Consider the following 21,305-nt stretch of genomic DNA (forward strand, 5'->3'; position numbering starts at 1 on the left):
CAGCTGAAAGCCCCATGCCGAAAAAAACCTCTTCATTAAAAGAACTGGAAAGCTTATCTAGAAGTTTTTCTAAGGTTGACATGTGATAGTTGGCTCAGAACGCAAGCTGTAACGAAGCAATTGTATATATTGGAAAAAAAGCAATTCAGGCTTCATCTCAATGAACAGGGCTGGAAATTCATTTTTGGGAATAGGTGCACTGTTGAAATATGTCACTTACTTCTCTTGTAAACGCCTCCACATTCTCTTGCTTCCTGTTTACAGACTTCCTTTACTGTTTCCTGAAGGGAAACAAAAAAATCATGTGTTAGGTTTTATCAGCTACCTTAACCTTGTTATATTTGTGCTGAAGTCAAATGGGACTTGCAATGTAACAGTACCAATTTTAAAACATCCAGCAGATCTTTTGAGAAAAATACCTTATTGATGTCCCTGCTTTTTATACATGCAACTCTCCCAAAGGATAGGAAATAACAGCCAGATAAAATTATCCCCCTAACATCTGCTTGCCATATTCTATTACAGCTTCTATTACACTGCCACATATTGAAAGCTCAAAATTCTGTTTTCCGCCCTTCTGTGCAAATTAACAATAATATTGACAGCTAGCCGCTAGTATAATATCATCACCCTATTGTGAATCCCATATCTTGTGCCACCATAAGAATTTGTTGTATCCCCTGCCATTCTATAACAAGACATCATTTACTTCCAGTGAAACTGTAAACCATTGTTCTGAGGTATTAAACAAGGTTGGTTCTATGCATGCCATCACTGTCTTCAACAAAGATTCCTTTCTCACCGCGAGGAGCATCTGCCTTCACCACAGCCTCCAGTATGATCGTATCATCCTTGATATATCCCTTCTGAGGATTGCAAACGTCTCGCCATGACATGAAGTGCATGAACCCACAGCTGCGATACTTAGTGCAGAAAGTGTGTTCTAGTCTTCTTCTTATAGTCTCCACACCTCTTAACACTGGGATCAACCGTAGCTCAGCTGATGCATGGCAGGACCACGAACTTCTGGAGCCAGCCACACAGTACAGGTAGACAGCTAGGTTCTTGATGGGCTGCTGCGCAAAGGAGAAATAATAAGGCTGCATGCACAGCTTCCATGGCATGTTATGTATGAAGACAGCTGGACTGAACTTCCGCTCAACCACCTTGCTAAAGTTCTCCACTGTGAAGCGAAAGGTTGTTTCGGCATGCAACTCTTCTTCCTCCATCTTATTCACCTGGATTCCTTCATCAACATTGTTCCCGAGAACGTTTTCTTTCTCTTCGGTCTTGGTTACCAGCTGTTCCTTCAGGTCTGCTGAACCGATGATCTCGTGACTGCGCGTACGTTTGGCACGGTGGTGGGCACAAGCGCACTCGTCACACAGGAACTCTAAGCAGGGAACACAGCCAAGACTGGCCACTTCCACTTCACAAACATCACACTGCATTTCCTCATTATACTTGCCAACCAAACTCTTGTGGGCCTGAACTGTGTCGCTCAAACTCTGCACATAGAAGTTGTTTCTGAACCCAGCGACGCCGTCCTCTGGTAGCACGGTGCCAGCCCGACATGTCGGACACGGAAACTTGCCCTCAACATCAGCTTGCTGTTCAACAACCTTATTCAGGCAGCCCTCACAGAAGGTGTGAAGACACGGCAGGGCCTTGGGATCTTTAAAGGGCTCAAGGCAGATGGTACACTCAAGGAAGTCGCCCGAAATCTTGCTGAGAATTGGCTCTGCCATCTCCTGCAACAATAAACAGTGTTGATTAATACACGGTTATGGTTTCTACTGCTGTAGATGCTTCTAATATTGCAATGGTTCTATAGTCATGGTTTTCCTGTCACCAGAGCATGCAGCCATGAATGAGTTAGTGAGTGAGTGACTGAGTAAGTGAGCAGGTGAGTGAGTTAGTGAGTGAATGGGCTGAATCTACGTTTTCGCGGTGTGCTCTTAACCGCAAATTATTTGTAATTCCATCTTAAGCCAGCCTGATCCCTTGCTTTTATGGCACTAGTTTATGATGTAAATGCTTGTCAGACACAAGTAAAGCAGGCATGTAGTAAGATCATGCTTCTATTACTTCCTATTATCATATAAGTAGATGTCGTCGACCAGTCAGAAGGCTACATTTGCGGGCCAGCATTCTTCATACGGACCCACAAAAGCGGGTCGGTAAACTTCGTACGGACCCGCAGGTCTGTTAACTTCGTACGGACCCAGTGTTCGAACGTTACCGTTAAATGGCAGGGGTTTTGTTTTTATATTTCATGATAAGACATGTGTTGATACCGAAACACAGCCATCTATAAGCACAGCGTTTGGTGAAAATATATTGAAATCAATATACTGTTTTAAAAGTCTGTACACAAGAACAGATTTTGCTATCGCAAACCTGTAATTACCCCCCCCCCCCCCCCTCGATTCTGTGAATTGTACAGTCATGCTTGGGTCACATTTCCAACCCGGGACCCGTCCGGACAGTCTTGGGGAACGAAATGCATGGTATAAAAACAATCAAATACGCAAAAAGTACCAAAAAACTATCTAATAGCATAGCTTGTGCATATCTATTGCTACACACTTTGATATTTCGTTTCATCAAACAGCCCAGTCGGGCCCCGGCTTGAAAATGTGACCCTAGCATTAGTCAGACGACATTATCGGACGAATTCGAGAAGGCGCCATTCTTAATTGCTGGGTTTTGTTCTCGTTAAAATGGAAGACTCACGACAGTTCTTCCTAGCTGAGCTGTCTCAAGCTGAGGTGGCTTCGTTATTAATTGACTGGGAAAAAGACACTGTTGTGAGTGGAGAAACAGTAATGGAAACAGGAGTTTCAGCGGCAGCGTCTGACGACTTGACCTCCCGGCGTTTTGCAAATTTGACCGAAGGTGAATTGGGCCAGATCGAGAGAGAAATGGTTAAAACGACCCCCGTATCCACAAAATGGGGCGTCAAGATATTCAAAGGTATGTACATGTACCTCTTTACACGTATTTCAGGAATATTTGTGCCGGAAGTTAAGTGGCTCACAGGTCACGTTATAACGTTAATTATTCGAACCAATTCTTTAGGACATTTACTATGGCACCCTTGCCTGAAATTCAGCCGTTGTAATTCAGCTATAGTCCGCTCCCAACGGCAATTACCTAAAGATTTGCCAGTAGCATACTGTATGGCCGACTTTTAGGCAAGTAGTGGCAAGCAACTCAAGAGCAAATCGATCACTGTTTTACGGTTTAAATACTGAAAGGCTTAAAGTGACAATTCATTAAAAAAACTGAATTTTAGCAGTAGTAAAACGGTGTTGTTTACTGATTTTTTTTTTCATTTTGCAATTTCAGAATGGCTGAAATCAAGACAACAGTGTGTAGAGTTTAACGAACTACCAGCCAAGGATCTTGGAAACCTGCTGAGGCAGTTTTATGCAGAAGTTAGAACTGCAAAAGGTGCAGAATTCTCCAAGGCCGGCTATAGCTGTCTGAGGGCTGACATCCATCGACATCTGACAGGCCCACCATACCACAAAACGTTCAATACACTTAAGGATCCTGAAATTCAAGCTGCAAACAACATGTTTGTTGGTATGTTGAAGAAGTTGCGAAGAGCCGAGTTAGATACTGCCAAATCGTATCCGCCAATTCTCCCATGTGATATTGTCAAAATGTTTGACATTGGCACCCTAAGCATGGACAATCCACTGGCCCTGCAGCGACTTGTGTATTTCTTTATTGCCTTTTTCCTATGTCGCCGCGACCGCGAGAACTTGGGGGAATTAAAGATCAGTGACTTTGTCCTCAGAAATGATGGCGGAAGAAAGTACCTCACCCTGCGTCACAATGAACACCTCAAAAACCACCCTGGACATCTGGCCAATGATACCCATGGCTAGCCAGCATCTCGAATGAACATGTTTGAGACAAGAGGCCATGCCCTGTATTAGCTTTTGAGACTTTAGCAAGATAGATTTTAGGAAGTGCCCCTTTTTGTTCCAAAATTCATGTAATCCCCGATACTATCCTCAACCCCTGGGTCACAATAAGATAGGGGAACAGCCTACCGCCAGACACACGTACGGCTCCGAATCTGACATCCTTTAAGAGACTCTTGAAGTAACGGAAATGAACTAAACGAACGGACACGGACCATGAATCAGCTTTCGCCCTACTTTATGTTGTATGTTGTAGAAATTGTATATTGTTGTACCATAAATATGTAATGATATATGTTGATAGAGTTATTAGGACTCAAATGACTGTGTATCTCTGTTATATTGTATCTGACCCTTACCTCTTCCCTCATGACCTCAATGAAAAGCGGCCTGCGTGCCGATTTGAGCTTATCATGAATAAACAAAGGTTCAAACAAATGAAAGACATATCTACTGCAGCAGGACTCAGTAAGCCCTACACTAATCATAGTGTAAGGGTAACAGCCATTCAGGTCTTGGATGAGGCAGCGTTTGAAACAAGAGTAATCATGTCAATTTCAGGACACAAAAACGAGTCATGTACGAGAAGATATGCACATGACTCCACTGACAAACAAAAAGAGCAATGTGCCAGTGCGTTACAGAGTGCCCTTAGTTCTGACAGTGACCAGGCATCTTGTTATGCAGAGAGTAGTATCATGTCAAACAAAGGCAATAGTACCTGCACTAATAGCTCCATGGAGCTGGCTCCATGGAGCCAGCTCCATGGAGCCGATTAGTGCAGCCCTGCGGCAGATGTTTTTCTACCTCCATGGAGCTGGCTGGCTCTACGCACTTTCAATGCATAAGCATGGTTAACGTCACGCCTAAGAAAAATATAAAAATCTCTATTTGGAAGCGCCGCTCTCTACCGCCCACGATTCTTACAAGCTGCTCCAACGTAATCCCAATAGCTCCACGCACTTTCAAGGCAAAAGCATGGTTAACGTCACCGCTTAGAAAAATTAAAAAAATCTCTATTTGGAATGCCGCTCTACGGCCAGACTGCGCGCAAGCTGCTCTAACGTGTTTCCCTATGCCTCCACGCACTTTCAAGGCAAAAGCATAATTAACGTGACCGCTAATAATATAAGAAAAAAATTTGATTAGAAATCCGAACGCAAATGTGGTAAACAGTGGCATTGATCGTCTATTTCATAAAGATCACAGCAACTAGAATATGTCCAGTTTTCAAGTCGCATAAAATGCTCTGGGTGCCTTTAACAATTATGTGAGCATCTAAGATTTTTGTCTCCAATTTAATCGTTCAAAAATAAAGGCGCATAATACTTTCGTCAAGGAGGCGTTATTTATAAAACCGTCTTGCTCTCGTTCGTTGTGTGTTTGTGTGTGTTCAAGGAGCCGACAAGTGCCTTTGATCTAACCGCCTTTCGCGCCTCCAAATAAGAACAATGAACTCGCGCGGCGGTCCCGTATTTTCAACATACTACGGGCTGCATTTTGTTTACATTATTACATCCCGTAGAGACTTTCGGGGGCCATTACCATAGCAACAGCCAGGCGACACATTTTTCACTCGCAGAGAGTACCGTGGGCGTGTCTCACAGCGGACCACCAGTTTGCCTGGTGTGAAAGTTTCTTTCTGACGTCCGCCGCGTTCCGCCCCCGGGACATAATGCGGGCTCTAATGTGTAAACCCATCCTTGGTAAACCACAGGGTTCAATTTTAATCAATTACAAAAGACACTGAAGTTGTTGCTTTCACAGTCAGTTAAAAAATTAACTATAACAAACTACATATATCCCTAATGTTTGTTAGTCAACTCACACGTACAGCATTGACAACAATGCTAATTTTAATTTCGTTACACTGTGACCAAACTTTCATGCAATGATGTCCCTAGACCTTGCACCAAGAAGTTGCATTATTCTGAAACGGTAATGGAAACTCAGTGTCTGACCAACTATGTCCGACACGTGTCACATGCCAGAAATCAATCATGCATGCCTGTGTTATCCGAATAGTCGACGCGACAAACTTTGGCGTCACGTCTGTCAATCACAGCGATGGCGCCGGGCAATGTCATTGGTCGGAAGATTTTCCGCTCGTGCCGAACGTCCCAAATCTGTGTAGCCTTGTTAAATCTCCAAGTAGACGTATACATGTCCTTTTCCTGAGAACCGAACTTTGTGTGATGGCTGTGCCACTGGGGGTAGTAATAATCAACGAGATATGTTCAGAAATTCTTCAAAACATCTGTAGAATTAAAAGTTGAAGAAAACATGTTTGTGTTTGTGTGCAAGCGTGATTGTCAATGGGCTCTCCCCTTTCATAGAATGGACTAACCCCCCAGTAAAAGTTTTTAGTCTTTCCCGCGTGGTTCGCGATCGGGCGGCAAATGTCCGTCTAAATCAACATGTTATCGGCAAGATTTGTACTGCGAGTTTGTGCTTTCTTTCCATCTACTTTGTTCTATGGGAGCTTGATCGCGCAACGGACATGTGTTCCAAGCACATTTCATTTATGCAAGACGGAAAATTAGACGGGCTTTTGCTGCATCAAAGACGTTGTCTCCCAGGGCTCGAAATAGTGGGTGCATGTGCACCCAGTGCACCCAAAACTGGAGCTGTGCACCTAATTTTTGACTGTGGGTGCACTGGTGCACCTACATGTATATATTTTTGTAGCCTGTATACATGTAGGGTTAAGGTACTATTGTACTCTAGTATACAGAATATTCTTGAAATGTAAGTACAAAAAACAGCATGATAACTTTTTGCTGTACTTTATTTAATGTATTATTTGTTTGGAATTTTAAAGTTAGCTATAGAATTACAGATTGAAGTTCTTAAGAAAGGCAGCAGCGTTAAACTTTGTAATTATGTTCTGAAGAACATTCAACTTCATTTTATCTGGTGCACCCAAAATTCTCTCTGTGCACCTATTCCCAAAGATGAATTTCGAGCCCTGTCTCCTGTGTCTATTTCCGGCCCGGCGGGTCGCACAGCCAGCGTCACACGGGGGGTGGGGGGGGGTGGGGGGGTGGCATATTTCACAAACACCATAAACTGGGGAAGTAACAGCCCTGAATACAATGCAACACAACACACCATTTCCCTTGCACGTTTACGACAAGCATGTTCGTGCAGGAGGTCTATCCTCTTGTCCCTTTGATTTCAGGAACTTTAGTCTCCCGTCGACCAAACGTGCGGTGACACAAATGCTTCTACCAAGGCGCAACCAAAGAAATAAATGTTTAGTGTACAAACAAATGAATACATTTTCCTACATGTATTTGTTATGGTCGCCAGGTCTTACAAACACCATGAGCACCGCATGAAAATGGTGACACCAGCCACGGTGCCACTTCTTAGTGTTCGGTAGTCTCTAACGGGACTGCAGCAGGACTCTACGAGCACTGACCTCCATGGAAGGTTCGTAGAGGAGCTCTAGGGAGTTCCTTCATAGGCTATGGATTATGAATGCAATACATGGTTAATGTACTAATCGGTGGCAGTGGCTTCCTGAGGGAAAACGAAGGGTTGGAAGACCTCACACAACTTTAATGACATTGATCGAAAGAGACACTGGACTCTCAGGTTCTGAGTTATTTTCCGCCATGAAGTACTGGAAGAACTTTATTGACTGTATCCCACCGGAGTAATCAGGATGAACGATGATGATGACGATGATGGATTATGGATTAAGGAGAAGTGAACCATGTATTGCATTCATTGTGCGTGGGGCCGCCAAGATATTTATCGTTCTGAAAAGCCCCTCCATGGAGGAGTAAATTTCTATTTTTGTCAAGGTGACGTAAACCATGTATTGCATTCATTGTGCGTGGAGCCGCCAAGTCCTGTTTATCGTTCTGTAAAGCCCCTCCATGGAGGAGTAATTTCTATTATTTTCAAGCTGACGTAAAACAAAAGGTATACACATTTTCTTGAGGGTGACGCAAACCATGCGTCTGCATTCATTGTGCGTGGAGCGAGCATGATGAAGCCCGTTATTGTTAACCAGAACGTATATACATGTACATGCGGAGTATTTGTTTTTTTCTTGAGGGTGACGTTGACCATGAGTCTGCATTCATTGTGCGAAGAGCTAGCTCTACGGAGCTGGAAAAATTGCCGAAGGCTTGTATCAATAGCTCCATGGAGCTAGCTCTATAGAGCTAAAAGGGATGCAAACTTTCTTGAGGGAGACGTGAACTATGAGTCTGCACTCATTGTGCGTGGAGCCACCTCTATGAAGCTTGTTTATCGTTAACCAGAGCGTATATCCATGGTGGCGTATTAAAAAAAATTGTGGTGACGCGAACCATAAGTATGCATTCAAAGTGCGTAGAGCCAACTCTACGAAGCTGGAAAAAGAGCCAGCTCTACGAAGCTGGAAAAAGCTGCCGTGGATTGGACTAATAGCTCCATGGAGCTAGCTCTTTAGGGTGACGTGAACCATGTGTCTGCATTCATTGTGCTAGAGCCAGCTCTATGAAGCTTGATTTTTTTTTGTTAGATTTTTTTTCAAGGTGACGTGAACCATGCATATGTATTTTTCTTGAAGGTGACGTGAACCATATAAATGCATTCAGATAGCGTAGAGCTAGCTCCATGGAGGTGGAAAAAAAATTGCCGCAGGGCTGTACTAGTCGGCTCTATGGAGCTAGCTCCATGGAGCTGGCTCCATGGAGCCGATTAGTACAGACCTTTCTCAACAAAAATTCAGTGGCTTCTCATCCTGATGCTCCACAGGCAGCACTAGCTTGTCCGAAAACTTGTGAACAAAGAGATGTCAATGTTTCCCAAAATAATCCAGATGCACAGGATTCAGGATTGGAGTCAGTTTCTGTGAACCTCCAGTCCGTGTCCCGTGTATTCAGTGGGCCTATTCAGTTCAATGCCCCTGTTACTTTTAACTTCAAGTAAATACTGTATAATGCATTCACATTCATGGTGATTTCGTGTTCACGAAGGGAAGAAAAGAAAGTTTTCCACAGTGTTCGAAGTTCACATTTGAAGACAGTGTCATATTTTGGACCTCCGGTCCTATGACATGTATGCTGTTTGTATTTATAGGACGGATTCATTCAGTGCACCTGTAACTTGACATGAAAGTTCTCATGGTTTGTTCCCTTGCTGTACACATTTGGATATTGGTTTTTAGATTGGATATTAAAATGCTTATATGTTAAACTCATACAGGACTCAGTCTCACTCATGTGTCCCCGACCCCCACGAACAGTATAACCAAATGCTGCACACAGCACTACTTACTATATAAACAATGTGTTGTATTTTATTTATGTCAAATCCTCTAGACAAAAAAACACATTTTAATGCAAAATACACCAGAAGTTGCGAGAGCTTAGACAAGAAATCAAATACTTCACAACGTACTACTAACTACTATATGGACAATGGCTATATGATAATAAAAATAATGACCCGCTTTCCTTCGGTCTATACGATGTGATAAGGCATGGTCGTTCCGAAAACCACCGAATAAAGCTTCGCGACCTCGGCACTTTATTCGGTGGCTATAGGAACGACCATGCCTTATCCTACCGTATAGACCGAAGAAAAGCGGGTTATTAAACCTATATCAAAAATATATGACATTCAATAAAATTTAGTAAGCTGGAAGAGTCACAATTGAGCTCCTTGTAGATAAAACATAATGCTAGAATTAATTTTGAGGAAAAATAAATTCCTTGCTGCAAGTAAAAATGCATAGAAATACACAAATAAAATTCCGGTCCTGTGAAAATTCGGTTCGGCTAGTAGCTTTCTTAAGTAATTGTTTTTATGAGAGCCAGTGATTTTAAAAAGAAACTTCCCTAGCCCTGTATCAAGAAAAAAAACAAAAAACTTCTTGCCCCCCTCCCCCTTATGCCAACGTTCAGTCATGAATCTTTACGACATTGACAATCCCTGGCACCAATCTCCTTCCACATATAGTTCTACGTTGTTTCTTCGTCGTGAAGCATATTACTGTTGCTTGTACAGGGATATTTTAGAAAGATCATACCTTGTTTGTCCGCTAGATTTCTCCCAGTTCTACTTCTTCCCGCGGATTCCGCCCTACTGTTTTCCCGCCCAAACCGCAAAGGTCGCTGGGAATCAGGTTGTTCCAAGATATGACGGGGGTAAATTTCTTTTCCAACCGTCCTCTAGATTTCGTTTCTTGATCCTGAAAAGTTTCAATCAAATCATTACCTTCTATTCTTTTCTTCATTCAGCTCAATCCAGACTTTTATCCCGCTCCTCTTTTTTCAAGAATTTACGATTTGAATAGACCCCCCCCCCCTCCATCTGTGAAATCATCTTTAACAGACAGTAACGTAACGATCATCTGGAGTGGACCATATACATTTTAGGGGTGTACGTGCACGTTTTGTTTTTATCTTTTAAGTTCATCTGTGTTGTTTTCTTCTTTCGTTGAAGTTGTACTCCACTTTAGCATTTCGGTCAATTTAATTAGAACTGTTACTATGTTTTGGAAATATTATATATGCTCATATATACTTCTATAATACGTATAGTTTGTAGTTATGAATGTAAGATAGATTAGCCCTAGCCTGCAGTGATACTGTTAAATAGTTGATTCCATACATTGTGCAATATTGTACGCCTGGCAAGTAATACATATTAACCTCCATTAAAATTGTCCATTAAGATTAATCAGCCAGGTTACATAAATCCGCCACAAAACTGTGTGCATTGTAGGTATGATGATATAAGGAATGATGTCAACTACATTTAAGTTTGGACACATTAAGATGATTTGCGTCAACCCTTAATTAATACAAGTTTGAGTAAAGCTGTCTGCATAACTATCCAAGCTGCCAGCCGAGTACTACTATTACCTAAAACTTCAGGCTTGTGGCCGCTACATCAATTTATTCTACCTCAACATGTGGACTGATATGGATGCGAATATCTGAATGCCCGGGATAGGGAAACATTGTATTTGGGTGTTCTAGATGATGGTAAGGAGATTGGTCACATCAACACCAATTAGGAGATTCAGCCTCCGTGTATTATGCCACTAAGGCATTCTCTCCCTGTACTTTATCAATGGAGTATAATGTTGTTGTAAAATCGTCGGAAATACCATACTCTTTATAATATTGAGATGAGATATTTAGAAATATGAAACAATTTACAATTGTTTGCAGACTACATGTATCAATCGAATTCGAAAGCTCTTTGACAAACGATTACTAACATCTGGAAATAGTTGTAAGATATAAATAACAAATACACACACAGTTACATGGAATTGACTCTTTCATATAATTTTAGGTTTCCTGCCACGGGGTAATAACAAGGCTTTCTTTTGCATACAATACATACTCATATATTATTCTATTGTATATTTTGTATTTTCGAGAACGGTCATGCAGGTATGGAATACGGCAGCAATCATTTAACAACGTAATATAACAATTAACAGCAAAGGAATTGGCAATGACAAATTGTCTTTAGCAGACTGCAGTAAAACTGTAGATACTGACATCTTTGCGGTGCTGAAAAGTTCACTGCTAGGAGATTTCTAATATTTTTAAAATGATAATAATAACAGATATGGTGGGTTCTATTTGGTAGAAATTTGACATTTCCTTGGTATTGTCTTGCTTCAATTCAGTCTTCACCCTCAAAACACTCTGAAAATAAGGCACTGTCACCAGTGTCATTTTTATCATGTTCCCGCACTGTCATGTATATTAGGTTTTGTGCCGTACCACTACACTGTACATGTAGAATGGTGTAATAAGAAGTCTGTGACAACCTGAATGTCAAGTGTACTGGCTGTTAAAATCAACCGACCTCACTGACGACTTTTTTTAGATACACCTGTTGTGATACTGTGACAACTATTCGACAAGAAAAAAGGCCTCCCGGTACAATATGCTAGCCCACGGCCGTACAAAAGAAGGGAAGAGAAGGGTAACTCCTGTTGAGGTCTAAGAAGATCTAATGTATAAATCACCTCACTGCTACAGTGCAGTTATCTACCACGTTTATTTATTGTTTGCCTCCGTTTATATGAACCATATTGAACGTAAGTGAGAATAACGTTCAAACCACCAACGTAATAACTATACAAAGCTCAGAAAATTTCAGTAACTTCCCATGACAAATCATCTGTCATATTTTGGGGATCATAAAAGGAACTGTTTACCTAAAAATGATGTAGGTGTGCTTGAAAAATGAGCTGATCAATTTTTCGAACCTAAATTTCGCCATTTCATTGAGAACAAGCGCTCTGTGCCTGACCTTTTTGCTCCGAACTATCCACATACAAAATAATACCTGCCGTCAATGTAGCACATCACATCTGTCGGGCCTTCAAGAACCATAGGCATAATAGTCCTTGATAATGTAATGAACACTAGATCTTTTTTTCCCTTACTTTATTCAACCTTAAGAAAAAACATAAAACTCTTTTCGGTCGTGGCCGTTTTTCAGGAGTTTAGGGGAGAAAGTCAGCGGTATTTATGGCATAATATGATAACCGTGACCGCTGACAGCATAGTCATTGTAACTGTAATTATACAAGATTATTACGTGGCCAGATTGCGTCGACCAATCAGAAGCCTTCATTGCCCACAATAAGTGGTCTGTTATTAGGCCATAACAAACCACGTATTGACGTCATGCCATAACACAACCGTTGTATTTTATAGAGGGGGTATCTTTTTGATGAATATTTTTCGTAACCTTGTTTGAAATATCTTCATTGTCTTAGAATTCCCCAAAATGTCCTTAGAATACATGAAGAATACATGAAAAAGAGGAAAAAAATCAATTCAAGTAAAATCCAAACGGAAGGACTAAAAACAATATTTTTCACACCCCCATCGTGGAACCGGACCAGATCAGACGACAATTCGCAGAACGCGTTCGAACGTCTGCCATATTGTATCCTCGATCGTTATGGACGCGGTACTAGAGTTTTTCGTTCACGAACTGACGGACGCGGACTTTTGCAGTTTTGGGTTCTTGGGAACCTGACGAAGACGCCCAGGAATATGCTGCAGCAGTTGAGGGACGAGAAGTTGATGAGAGAAGCCAGGATGTAGGGGACGATGTAGGCACGCAGAGTACTCGTGATCGCTTCGCTTCTTTAGACCCCAAACAGCTGGACGTTCCTATCCCCGGAGTACCGCAGGCCGGTAGGTTCACGTTTCTGAGGGGTTTTGCCGGGCGAAAATTAAAAATATTGCCGGTAAAGTAATTTCTTGTTCAAAGCAAAATGTGTTTGCATCGATAGAATTACGGTAAAAATCGCCGAAATTCTTACAGGTTTGAACCTACAATGATCTCGCCTCGATATGTCTACGCTCCTGTGGGATTTTTTTCCGGCTTGAGCAATAATTAGGGAGGTAAACATGCACGTTTCTTACCACACCTTGGCGTCTAACAACCCGCCAATTTATAACCCTGTGGGTTCGAAGACAAGTCACCGCATGTTTACATTGGGTTATATTAAGATCATATGTACAATGGATTGATTTTACATGTAATAGTATTCAATAAAGAATCTATTTATTATACAGGAATTTGTCTCTCTTATAAGGGTCAGTTTTAATAGGCTATGTGATAATAACGTTAATGACCCGCCTGTTCCTCGATGTATATGGTGTCATAACGCATGGTCATGTGCTATAACCACCTCATAAGACCACCTCGTTCGCTTCACTCACTCGGTGCTTTTATTCGGTGATTATAGCACATGACCAGTTGTTATGACACCTCGGGGCGGGTCATTAACCCTTAGTAGCATACAGGCTAGACTGAAATCATTCACAACTCGCTACATGTACTGATTACTGTGTACATTGGTTCAAAAGTTCAAACTGCATTTGCTTTAGTTACTGCACACACTTGTGAATATAAGAACAAATCTAAATCAAAACTTTTATTTGAAGGAGAGAGGGGCATTCTTTTGCTCTTGTAAGCGTTCCTTTAACCCTCATATCAGACTTTTTGTCTGATTTTGTAAACCATATTAAACTGTACAGTAATACACAATTTTTTTCCGATGTTTACTTTAACCATGGTGCTACATTTCATTTGTTTTGCTATACTTTATGCCTGATACAGTGGGTGCTGTATGTAGGTTTCTTTACAAACTAATTTCCGTATGATGATGATTTGGTTTATTTCATTTCATTGCATTAAAAAAATCACAATTTGGCAGTGCACGCAACGCGAGCCCTGAATTGGACTGGGAATACATCGGTTTGACTCTTGGCACCACTTAGCCTCTTACAATTATTTAAAATTGATTTTACTTTTGTACTACATTTTAAAAAAACCTAAAAGAAGTGTAGGGACAGAATTTTCCATACACAATACGATGATATATACAGGTACATTGTATTAAAGATATAGATGTGCTGAGGTATTAGGATGACACGACCCAGCATATGCAATTTCAAATAAGGTGAAGTTGAATGCAAGCATGATTTGATGACGAAAACCATCCACAGCGGAGTATTCCTTCCACTCACTCATCTCTACAAAATATCTATCTGAGAGCTTATTATTTTGATGAACAAAATGTCAAAATACAGCATAATGAAAAGGGTAATCGGGTAATAGAACTCCATCCAGATTCTAAACTAGTTTTTAACCTGGGATCAATGTTGTCAGTTTTACCTGCAATGTAAAAGAAGATCCAGCTTGTCATGTGCCATACTGTGTCAAAATCATACAGACTGACCAATAATGTGTTCAACGCTATTCAACAGTGTTAGCCCAAACCTTACAACTCATTAGTATCATTATTTTGAAAATACTATTAATACTACATGTACAGATACCCAGTATGTAGTTTGGAGGGAAGTGTGTTTAAACTTACCAACATCTCTTACCATGCCATATCTTTCTTAAAAACTGTTGTCTTGGCCCCCGGATTTTTATATACTTTTCATGCAGGTAAAATGAAAATAATACATACATATAATTAATCAAAATACATGGTGCTGGTAAAGTGGCGACAAATATGATCAATGAGACACTTTCTTATTTTTTTTCAAACAAGAAGATTTACAACTACTACTTTTTTTTTTCTCGCGCATTATCTATCCAACCATTTTGAAACCGACAAGAATAACAAACTAGTTAACAGAATCATACATTTCCCTACATTATACATAATCAGGTATAAAAGTAGAATGAATTAAATTCAAATTCAAAAACGTCGTTTAGACAAAAGTTTTCTGAAACGGTATTTTTTTGGTAATTAACCACAAAACTAAATTTGCTCGGTCTACTCGCTCACGTAATGTGAGCCACGTGATCGGAGTCATTCGAGTGGAGCGAGCCGGGTTGGTCGAACGCTCCGACCCCGTCTAGAATTTTCTTTTTCATGGTCTCCGAATTTGGCGTGATGGAGAATGAATCCTTGCGTCAGCGTCGGTCTAGGAAATGCTCAGTTTGTCGTCTCCCAGTGAAGGGGCATCCAGGCCCGTATGGTCCAGGAAACTGCTTGGGGGCGGAGGGGTCGTCGGACGAGGAATATTTCTCCCGCCTGTAAAGTGAACGCCGGTTACAAGACAGAGTTCGACATCTGAAGAAGGACAGCAAAGGGGAAGATATTGCATGCCGTGTATGATCGGAAGAAACCTCGGATGAGTCAGAGGAGACACTGGCGCCCGGGCCGCGATTCATGCCAAGCAAGAGCACCTTCCTCTCATCACGACCTGACCAAGAGGACCAGGTACGACACACGCGGGCCGAGAAAGTGCCCTTCTAAATTTAAAGATCTATTAGTTGCAAAAGCGTGGAACAACTTATCCAATCTCACAGACGCAAATGACGCCTACGGTAATTTTTTATCTATGTAACATAAAGATACGACTTGATTAATCAAATGCAAAATGGTATCTGGATTACTTGATCATTGTCAATACATTATTAATAAGTTGTGTATTTTTCAATACAGACGTGCAAATTTTATCAGACAAGAAAACCTGTTGGATGCCGCAAGACTTACACCATGATGGTGTGGCATTTCAGCTTGTGGTGGACGTCACAAAAATATGCACAAGGGGTATTCATATATTTTCATTGAGGTCAATTTTAAGAATTTAGTAGTAAAAGGAAATCAAAGCACTAAATCTAAGAATATAACAGCCCTGAAATAGCCAGGAAATACGTTAGGAGATAATTTATACATAAAATGTTCAGGACATAATAATAGTCATGATAATATCATAAGCATAGTTACAATTCAGACAGCTATATATGGTCTTTGAGCTCACTCCAATGGTATGCTTTTTCCTTAGTGTGAAAACCATGAGTTCAAACCAAGACCTAAGCTAATACAGAATTCAAAGAAGCCAAACTGCCCTGCTTAGCTGACAGTAACACATATTATGAAATTTCAAGCAAACAACAAACAGCGCAAATATTTTACTCCTGCTAGTTCCTTTTTCGTATCTGCTTTTCTACATGTATCATGATAGTTTATATTAACGTTATTGTTATAGGATGAATATTTGCATTCATTCTCACTTGTGTACATTTTCTAATCCCAGACTTAAGAGAACACCCCAGCTTTAAGAAGGTAGGTCTCACTAGCCCTGAAAGTTGCATTGAAATCAAACTCTACGGCAGCTGAAGGGGTCATGGAAATCTATAAACAATTTTGACATGGCAGAGCACAAGCGTCACCCAACCATACAGATTTGATGCCGGGCGCATGCAGGGATATTATAGATTTGATTCTGCCCGCGAATGGACCGGGGAGATATATGCTAATTGTGTAATACAATCCTTTGGGTAATGAACACGAGATAACTATCCAATGCCTCACTTGCTGACTGGCCCTAGTCGAAGTAACAACTTGTTCTGGACGTCCGCAACCTAACTCATGAGCCATGCTAGACATTATGTCTCTCAGAGGAAGGCATAAAAAGCGAAAAGTGGTAGAGATTTAAAGAATTACTTTTTTTTTAGTGAACTTCATTGATGAAACATTTTGGATTGCGATTCCAGACTCCCAGCAAAAGCTCGAAAAACAACAACAACAAAGAACAGTGGCAGGAGGAGTACATCTTATGTACAGGAAACTACTGCACAGGACATGCCCAAAACCCCAAAGACAGACACGCAAGACGGTTCACTAAACACTATTTTACAAAGCTACAGACAACCAAGACGCTCCATCAAACATCATTTCTGATACCAAACATACAGACATGAAGGACACTCCATCAAACATCATTTTTGGCACACTAACTCCACAAACCGAAGGCACCACCCAAGTTAACATTTCAACCACACGATAGAAGAGGTTCAAGAGATCTGCTTGGAGGCTCTTCCGCTGTTGCTTGAAGCCGTTCAAGTGTTGCACTCGCACGACCGATCATGAATAGTAAGCAAACACAGTTCTATCTTTGAGACAGACAAAGACTGATTTACAACTACACAGAACAAAGACGACATCGACGTAAACAGAACAAAGCACGCAAACATTTTAAGATCAGCTACAATTCCAACTGTGGGTAATTTCTATCTTATTTTTGTGACAGTCATCTATATATTACACGATAGTTTTACTATTGTCCAGAATTTGAGATTTTGCAACGTTGCAATAGAATTGTACGCACTGTTGGATGGATACCGCAGGATAGATGAATTATTTTATTGATCTTGCGAGCAAAAATGAATAATGACTTTTTTCATGTTGCAGGTATTACCATGGGGAGTCCTAAGGTCTAGTCTGTAATAGATCAAGGTAGCAGACCATCGTTGTCTGCCTGGCCTGTGTGCGACATGCCTTGGGTAATAGCGCGGAAGAGTACAGAGTTGAAGTACTCAAGGAATTTAGCAAAGCGACTGCTTCCAGAGCCGTTCTTCATCGTCTCGACGCCTGTTTCTTCTCAGCCCCGCGGCCTCGTCAGGGACTACACGCCGCACGCTGTAGCCGCCTGGACTCTGATGGGACAAAAACCATGTAAAGGATGGGTGGTATTTTGTATAGTTTTTTAGATGCCTCTGCAAGGGGACAGTTTTTTGGAGAAAACCAATGAGGCTAAAGTGACGCCGACCTTCTTGAGATGACTGAGACAAATGGAATACGTCTAAACGATTGAGATGCTTAGGCACAACTCTCTATTATTTGAAAGTCAGAATGCATACTGCGAATGGACACTAACCTCGGCCATTCAGAAATTGAACGACCCTCCCATTTACAAAAACAGCAATCAAATTACTATTGAAATGGCTGCAATCTATGGAATAGGTATCCCCTCTCTCGTAAAGTATTTTTTTTATCAAATTGATCCAGGGACCAGTTATATTTGATCTGTCGATCGGTTGTTGCAGGGCTATCTTATCTACTGACCCTAACCATTGCCGAGTTACTCATTGACACATCAAGTACCATTAACTCACCTGTCCTGTACGCTTCGTTGACTTATATGGTGTAAACATAGAGGTTACAGTTTTGTCAGTTGTTTGTAAGTCATGCCATACAAGTCTTGTTTTATCGTAACAATTGCAGTGATATTCTCTATGGCATAATTAAATACCGGTCAAGCATCCTAGCGGTAAAAACTTGGAACTGCAAAATTGCATGTTCAGAAGACAAAATCAACCGCTCCGTAAGAAAGCAAACTTGACTTACCATCAAAAGTGTAATATATGTCAGAACACACGCTTGACTATAATGAAATTATTTGATATTACATAACCATGGCTCTTTGATGCGTTTTAGCTTGTTTTGCGGCGCTTCGCTCCCACCATGTCAGTTACGTTAGGGGATTTGAAACTTTCCGCCAATCAGCGATCTGAAACCGACAATTAAAGAGATTGGAAGTATTGTGTTACAAAGTTTCATTCCGATTTGCGTTTTCTAGGATTGGCACGTAGCGTTTTGTACTCCCTAAATTGATTTTGTAATTCGTTGGGAAAAAAAAAACATCGAAAAATTTGCCGGCAAAATGCCTGCAGTACACTAGAAAGTCTTGGACTGAGAAATATGAGACTAGTGGTGAGAAACGTGAACACCCCGGTAAGTACTGACATGTATATTACCTAATGTATGTTATGACACATGTAACAATCTTATCTTATCGACCATGACATCTTTGTATGTAGAAGTCATCCTCCATCAATATATACATGTATTGAAACATACAGTGTAATGTTACATGCGATTTATTGATGCTTATTGGCGAAGAAGTAAAACTATTCCTTGTCTTCATTCATGACATATTTTTTTTAGTTTATATTTTTCTAGATTGGTGACTTTCTGCTCTGTGCGCTGAATAATTTAGACGAATCAGAACCGTAGGTTTCATTTAAATCACACCACGTGCATATTAAATATATCAAATTTTAATCAATGTCTTATTCAGGCTTTTATTTACAGTTTTTATTATATTTTGTTTTGGCCCTCCTGGAAACATTACCAGCCTCCAGGAAGTATGATACTGAGAGGAGAAGACGCTTGTAGAAAAAGTGGAGGAAAGGTTGTCTTTGTCGAGTTCGTTTCTAAAGCAGGAACAATGTATTGCAAAACTTGCAGGGCTATGCAAATGAGTAGAGTAGAATAATAGCTAAGGGTAATGTTCTCTTCTACGGTGTAACTGGCAATAACATTCGGTCAAAAACACAGTATCACTGCCGACACAGATGCCGACAAAGGGCGTAAATGGCGTAAGACATCACTAAATCGCGGGCGTATGTACCCGGGAAATCGGTGACATGCCGAGCTGCGTGTCGATTACCGGCACGTAAATGTTTCCCGCCTTGTGCGGGTCAATGTATCCAGGCACAAGGCATTACAATTGTACGGGGGACGTAGCGCAAGTTGTTCGATTAAAAGCTAGATACAGGTAGCTATACTAAGACTAGCAGCGCTCTTGTAAGGCCTGTGGACGAGCAAAGAAAAATGCAGCGTCCTTGTGAGGCCCGTTGGACAAGTGGTGTATGGTGACTGGTATTACATGGAAGCTACGCCCGATAAAGGCTGTCAAGCTGCAGTTCACGCTGGCCAAAGTCCGGAATATACAAGCACAAATCTGCATTCCTTACGGCTGGACAACAGAGTAAAAGATAAAATGATTAAAATGTTCAATACTACATACTTTGTAGCAGAGAAATGAGCTGATTTAACTTTGTTTCCAAAACGTGTTGGTCTGCAAGATTGTATCGACTGGCTTTAGGAGAGACATATCGTAATGATCAAGCCTACCGCACGACAGAACTGCTGGAGCCAGTGGAGAGTAGGTCAAAAAGCACCAGAGATGGTGCGAGGAAGTTGAGTGAAGCCAAACGTCACCTGAAGACGTTTGTAAAATATTGAACTATTCTGCGGAGAATCCAGGCCCTCGATTACACGTTATTACATTCGTTGTTCTATACGTGGCTGAATTTTTTTTTTATACAATTCCTTTTTTTTATTATTGCGTGACCTATCTATGCAAAGTAGCTGTATGTATGTATTTCTGGGCTTAGTAATTGAAGTTAAATCTTAAGTTAATTTTTGGGGCACAGCTGCAGAATCTCAACAGTAAAGTAGGTTAAAATCTTGTAGAAGGTGTTGACAAAACTGGTTAAATCTATGTTGCAGCTTGAAAATATTTCTATCATAATTTGTATATACCTGTAACTTAATTTCATGCATTTTGGAAAAATAGTTTTGTAATTGAAAATAAGTAGGGGAGACCACGAATGACAGCAGAAAACAATGTCCTCTTTTTTGTGTTGATAGATGTGAAGCTATTCCGAGCTACCACACACTTTGGGCAGCAACGAAAGCAGTCCTCAGGAGATGTAAAATAGTTATAACTGTCCTCTGACGTGCATTTTGGGTGAGCAATAAATTATGATATAAAACAGCATTACCTTATGTAATTTTGTGTTTCAGCTTGGAATTGTTTTCATTGTTCACGGTGATTTCGATGAGAATTATACATACAAAGAATTGGCCTTTAATTATGCCATTACAATTATTGCCTGTTTTTAATCCACATATAAGTTTTGCTGTGTCCCCCTAAGCCCCCTGAGAAAGGCAGCGCGTAGAGTTTGCGACAAGGACAGCAGTCCTGACGGCAGCAGTCCTCAGGAGATGTGAGGCAGTTAAGGCAGTCATCTGACCTGCATATAGAAAACTCGAGACTGGTGATTCACATCTTGGGTGAGTTATGGAGTTGATATAAAACAGCATTTTCTTACACCAGTCTTATGTAATTTTGTGTCCCAGCTTGGAATTGTTTGCATTGTTCACGGTGATTTCAATGAAGATTATACATACGAAAAAGTTGGCCTTTTATTATGCCATTACAATTATTACTTGTTTTTCATCCACTGATAAGCTTTGCTGTGTGTCTTTCAACCATG

The 21,305-nt window shown here is 40.9% G+C and overlaps 2 protein-coding genes across 3 annotated transcripts; one reads left to right on the forward strand and one right to left on the reverse strand.

The window, feature by feature from the left end:
* Positions 1-156: 156 nt before the first annotated feature.
* On the reverse strand, positions 157-10,052 carry LOC136440737 (tripartite motif-containing protein 2-like). 2 transcript variants are annotated; one of them, XM_066436844.1, is made up of 3 exons: positions 9,970-10,052; positions 803-1,751; positions 157-281 (listed from the first exon to the last, which is right to left on the reverse strand). In XM_066436844.1, exons 2-3 carry the CDS (start codon positions 1,746-1,748, stop codon positions 259-261), a joined length of 969 nt encoding a protein of 322 aa, XP_066292941.1. In that variant the 5' UTR covers positions 1,749-1,751; positions 9,970-10,052; the 3' UTR covers positions 157-258. The 2 variants fall into 2 exon arrangements, with proteins under 2 accessions (XP_066292941.1, XP_066292940.1); XM_066436843.1 differs by lacking the exon at positions 157-281 and having other exon boundaries at positions 514-1,751.
* Positions 3,650-21,039, forward strand: LOC136439564 (uncharacterized). Its single transcript, XM_066434984.1, has 3 exons — positions 3,650-3,878; positions 4,325-4,512; positions 20,964-21,039. The coding sequence occupies exons 1-3, from the start codon at positions 3,672-3,674 to the stop codon at positions 21,037-21,039; spliced, it is 471 nt and encodes a 156-aa protein (XP_066291081.1). The 5' UTR covers positions 3,650-3,671.
* The last annotated feature ends 266 nt before the right edge of the window (positions 21,040-21,305 follow it).

Source organism: Branchiostoma lanceolatum, chromosome 8, assembly GCF_035083965.1.
Source record: "Branchiostoma lanceolatum isolate klBraLanc5 chromosome 8, klBraLanc5.hap2, whole genome shotgun sequence".
NCBI lineage: Eukaryota > Metazoa > Chordata > Leptocardii > Amphioxiformes > Branchiostomatidae > Branchiostoma > Branchiostoma lanceolatum.

Bases quoted from the DNA above. Each gene is read 5' to 3' on its own strand.
- LOC136440737 (XM_066436843.1), bottom strand. From the start codon at position 1,748: ATGGCAGAGCCAATTCTCAGCAAGATTTCGGGCGACTTCCTTGAGTGT.
- LOC136439564 (XM_066434984.1), top strand. From the start codon at position 3,672: ATGTTTGACATTGGCACCCTAAGCATGGACAATCCACTGGCCCTGCAG. The intron at 3,879-4,324 runs GCCAATGATACC...CTCAATGAAAAG, and splicing joins AAAACCACCCTGGACATCTG to CGGCCTGCGTGCCGATTTGA. The intron at 4,513-20,963 runs GTCATGTACGAG...TGTCCCCCTAAG, and splicing joins ATTTCAGGACACAAAAACGA to CCCCCTGAGAAAGGCAGCGC.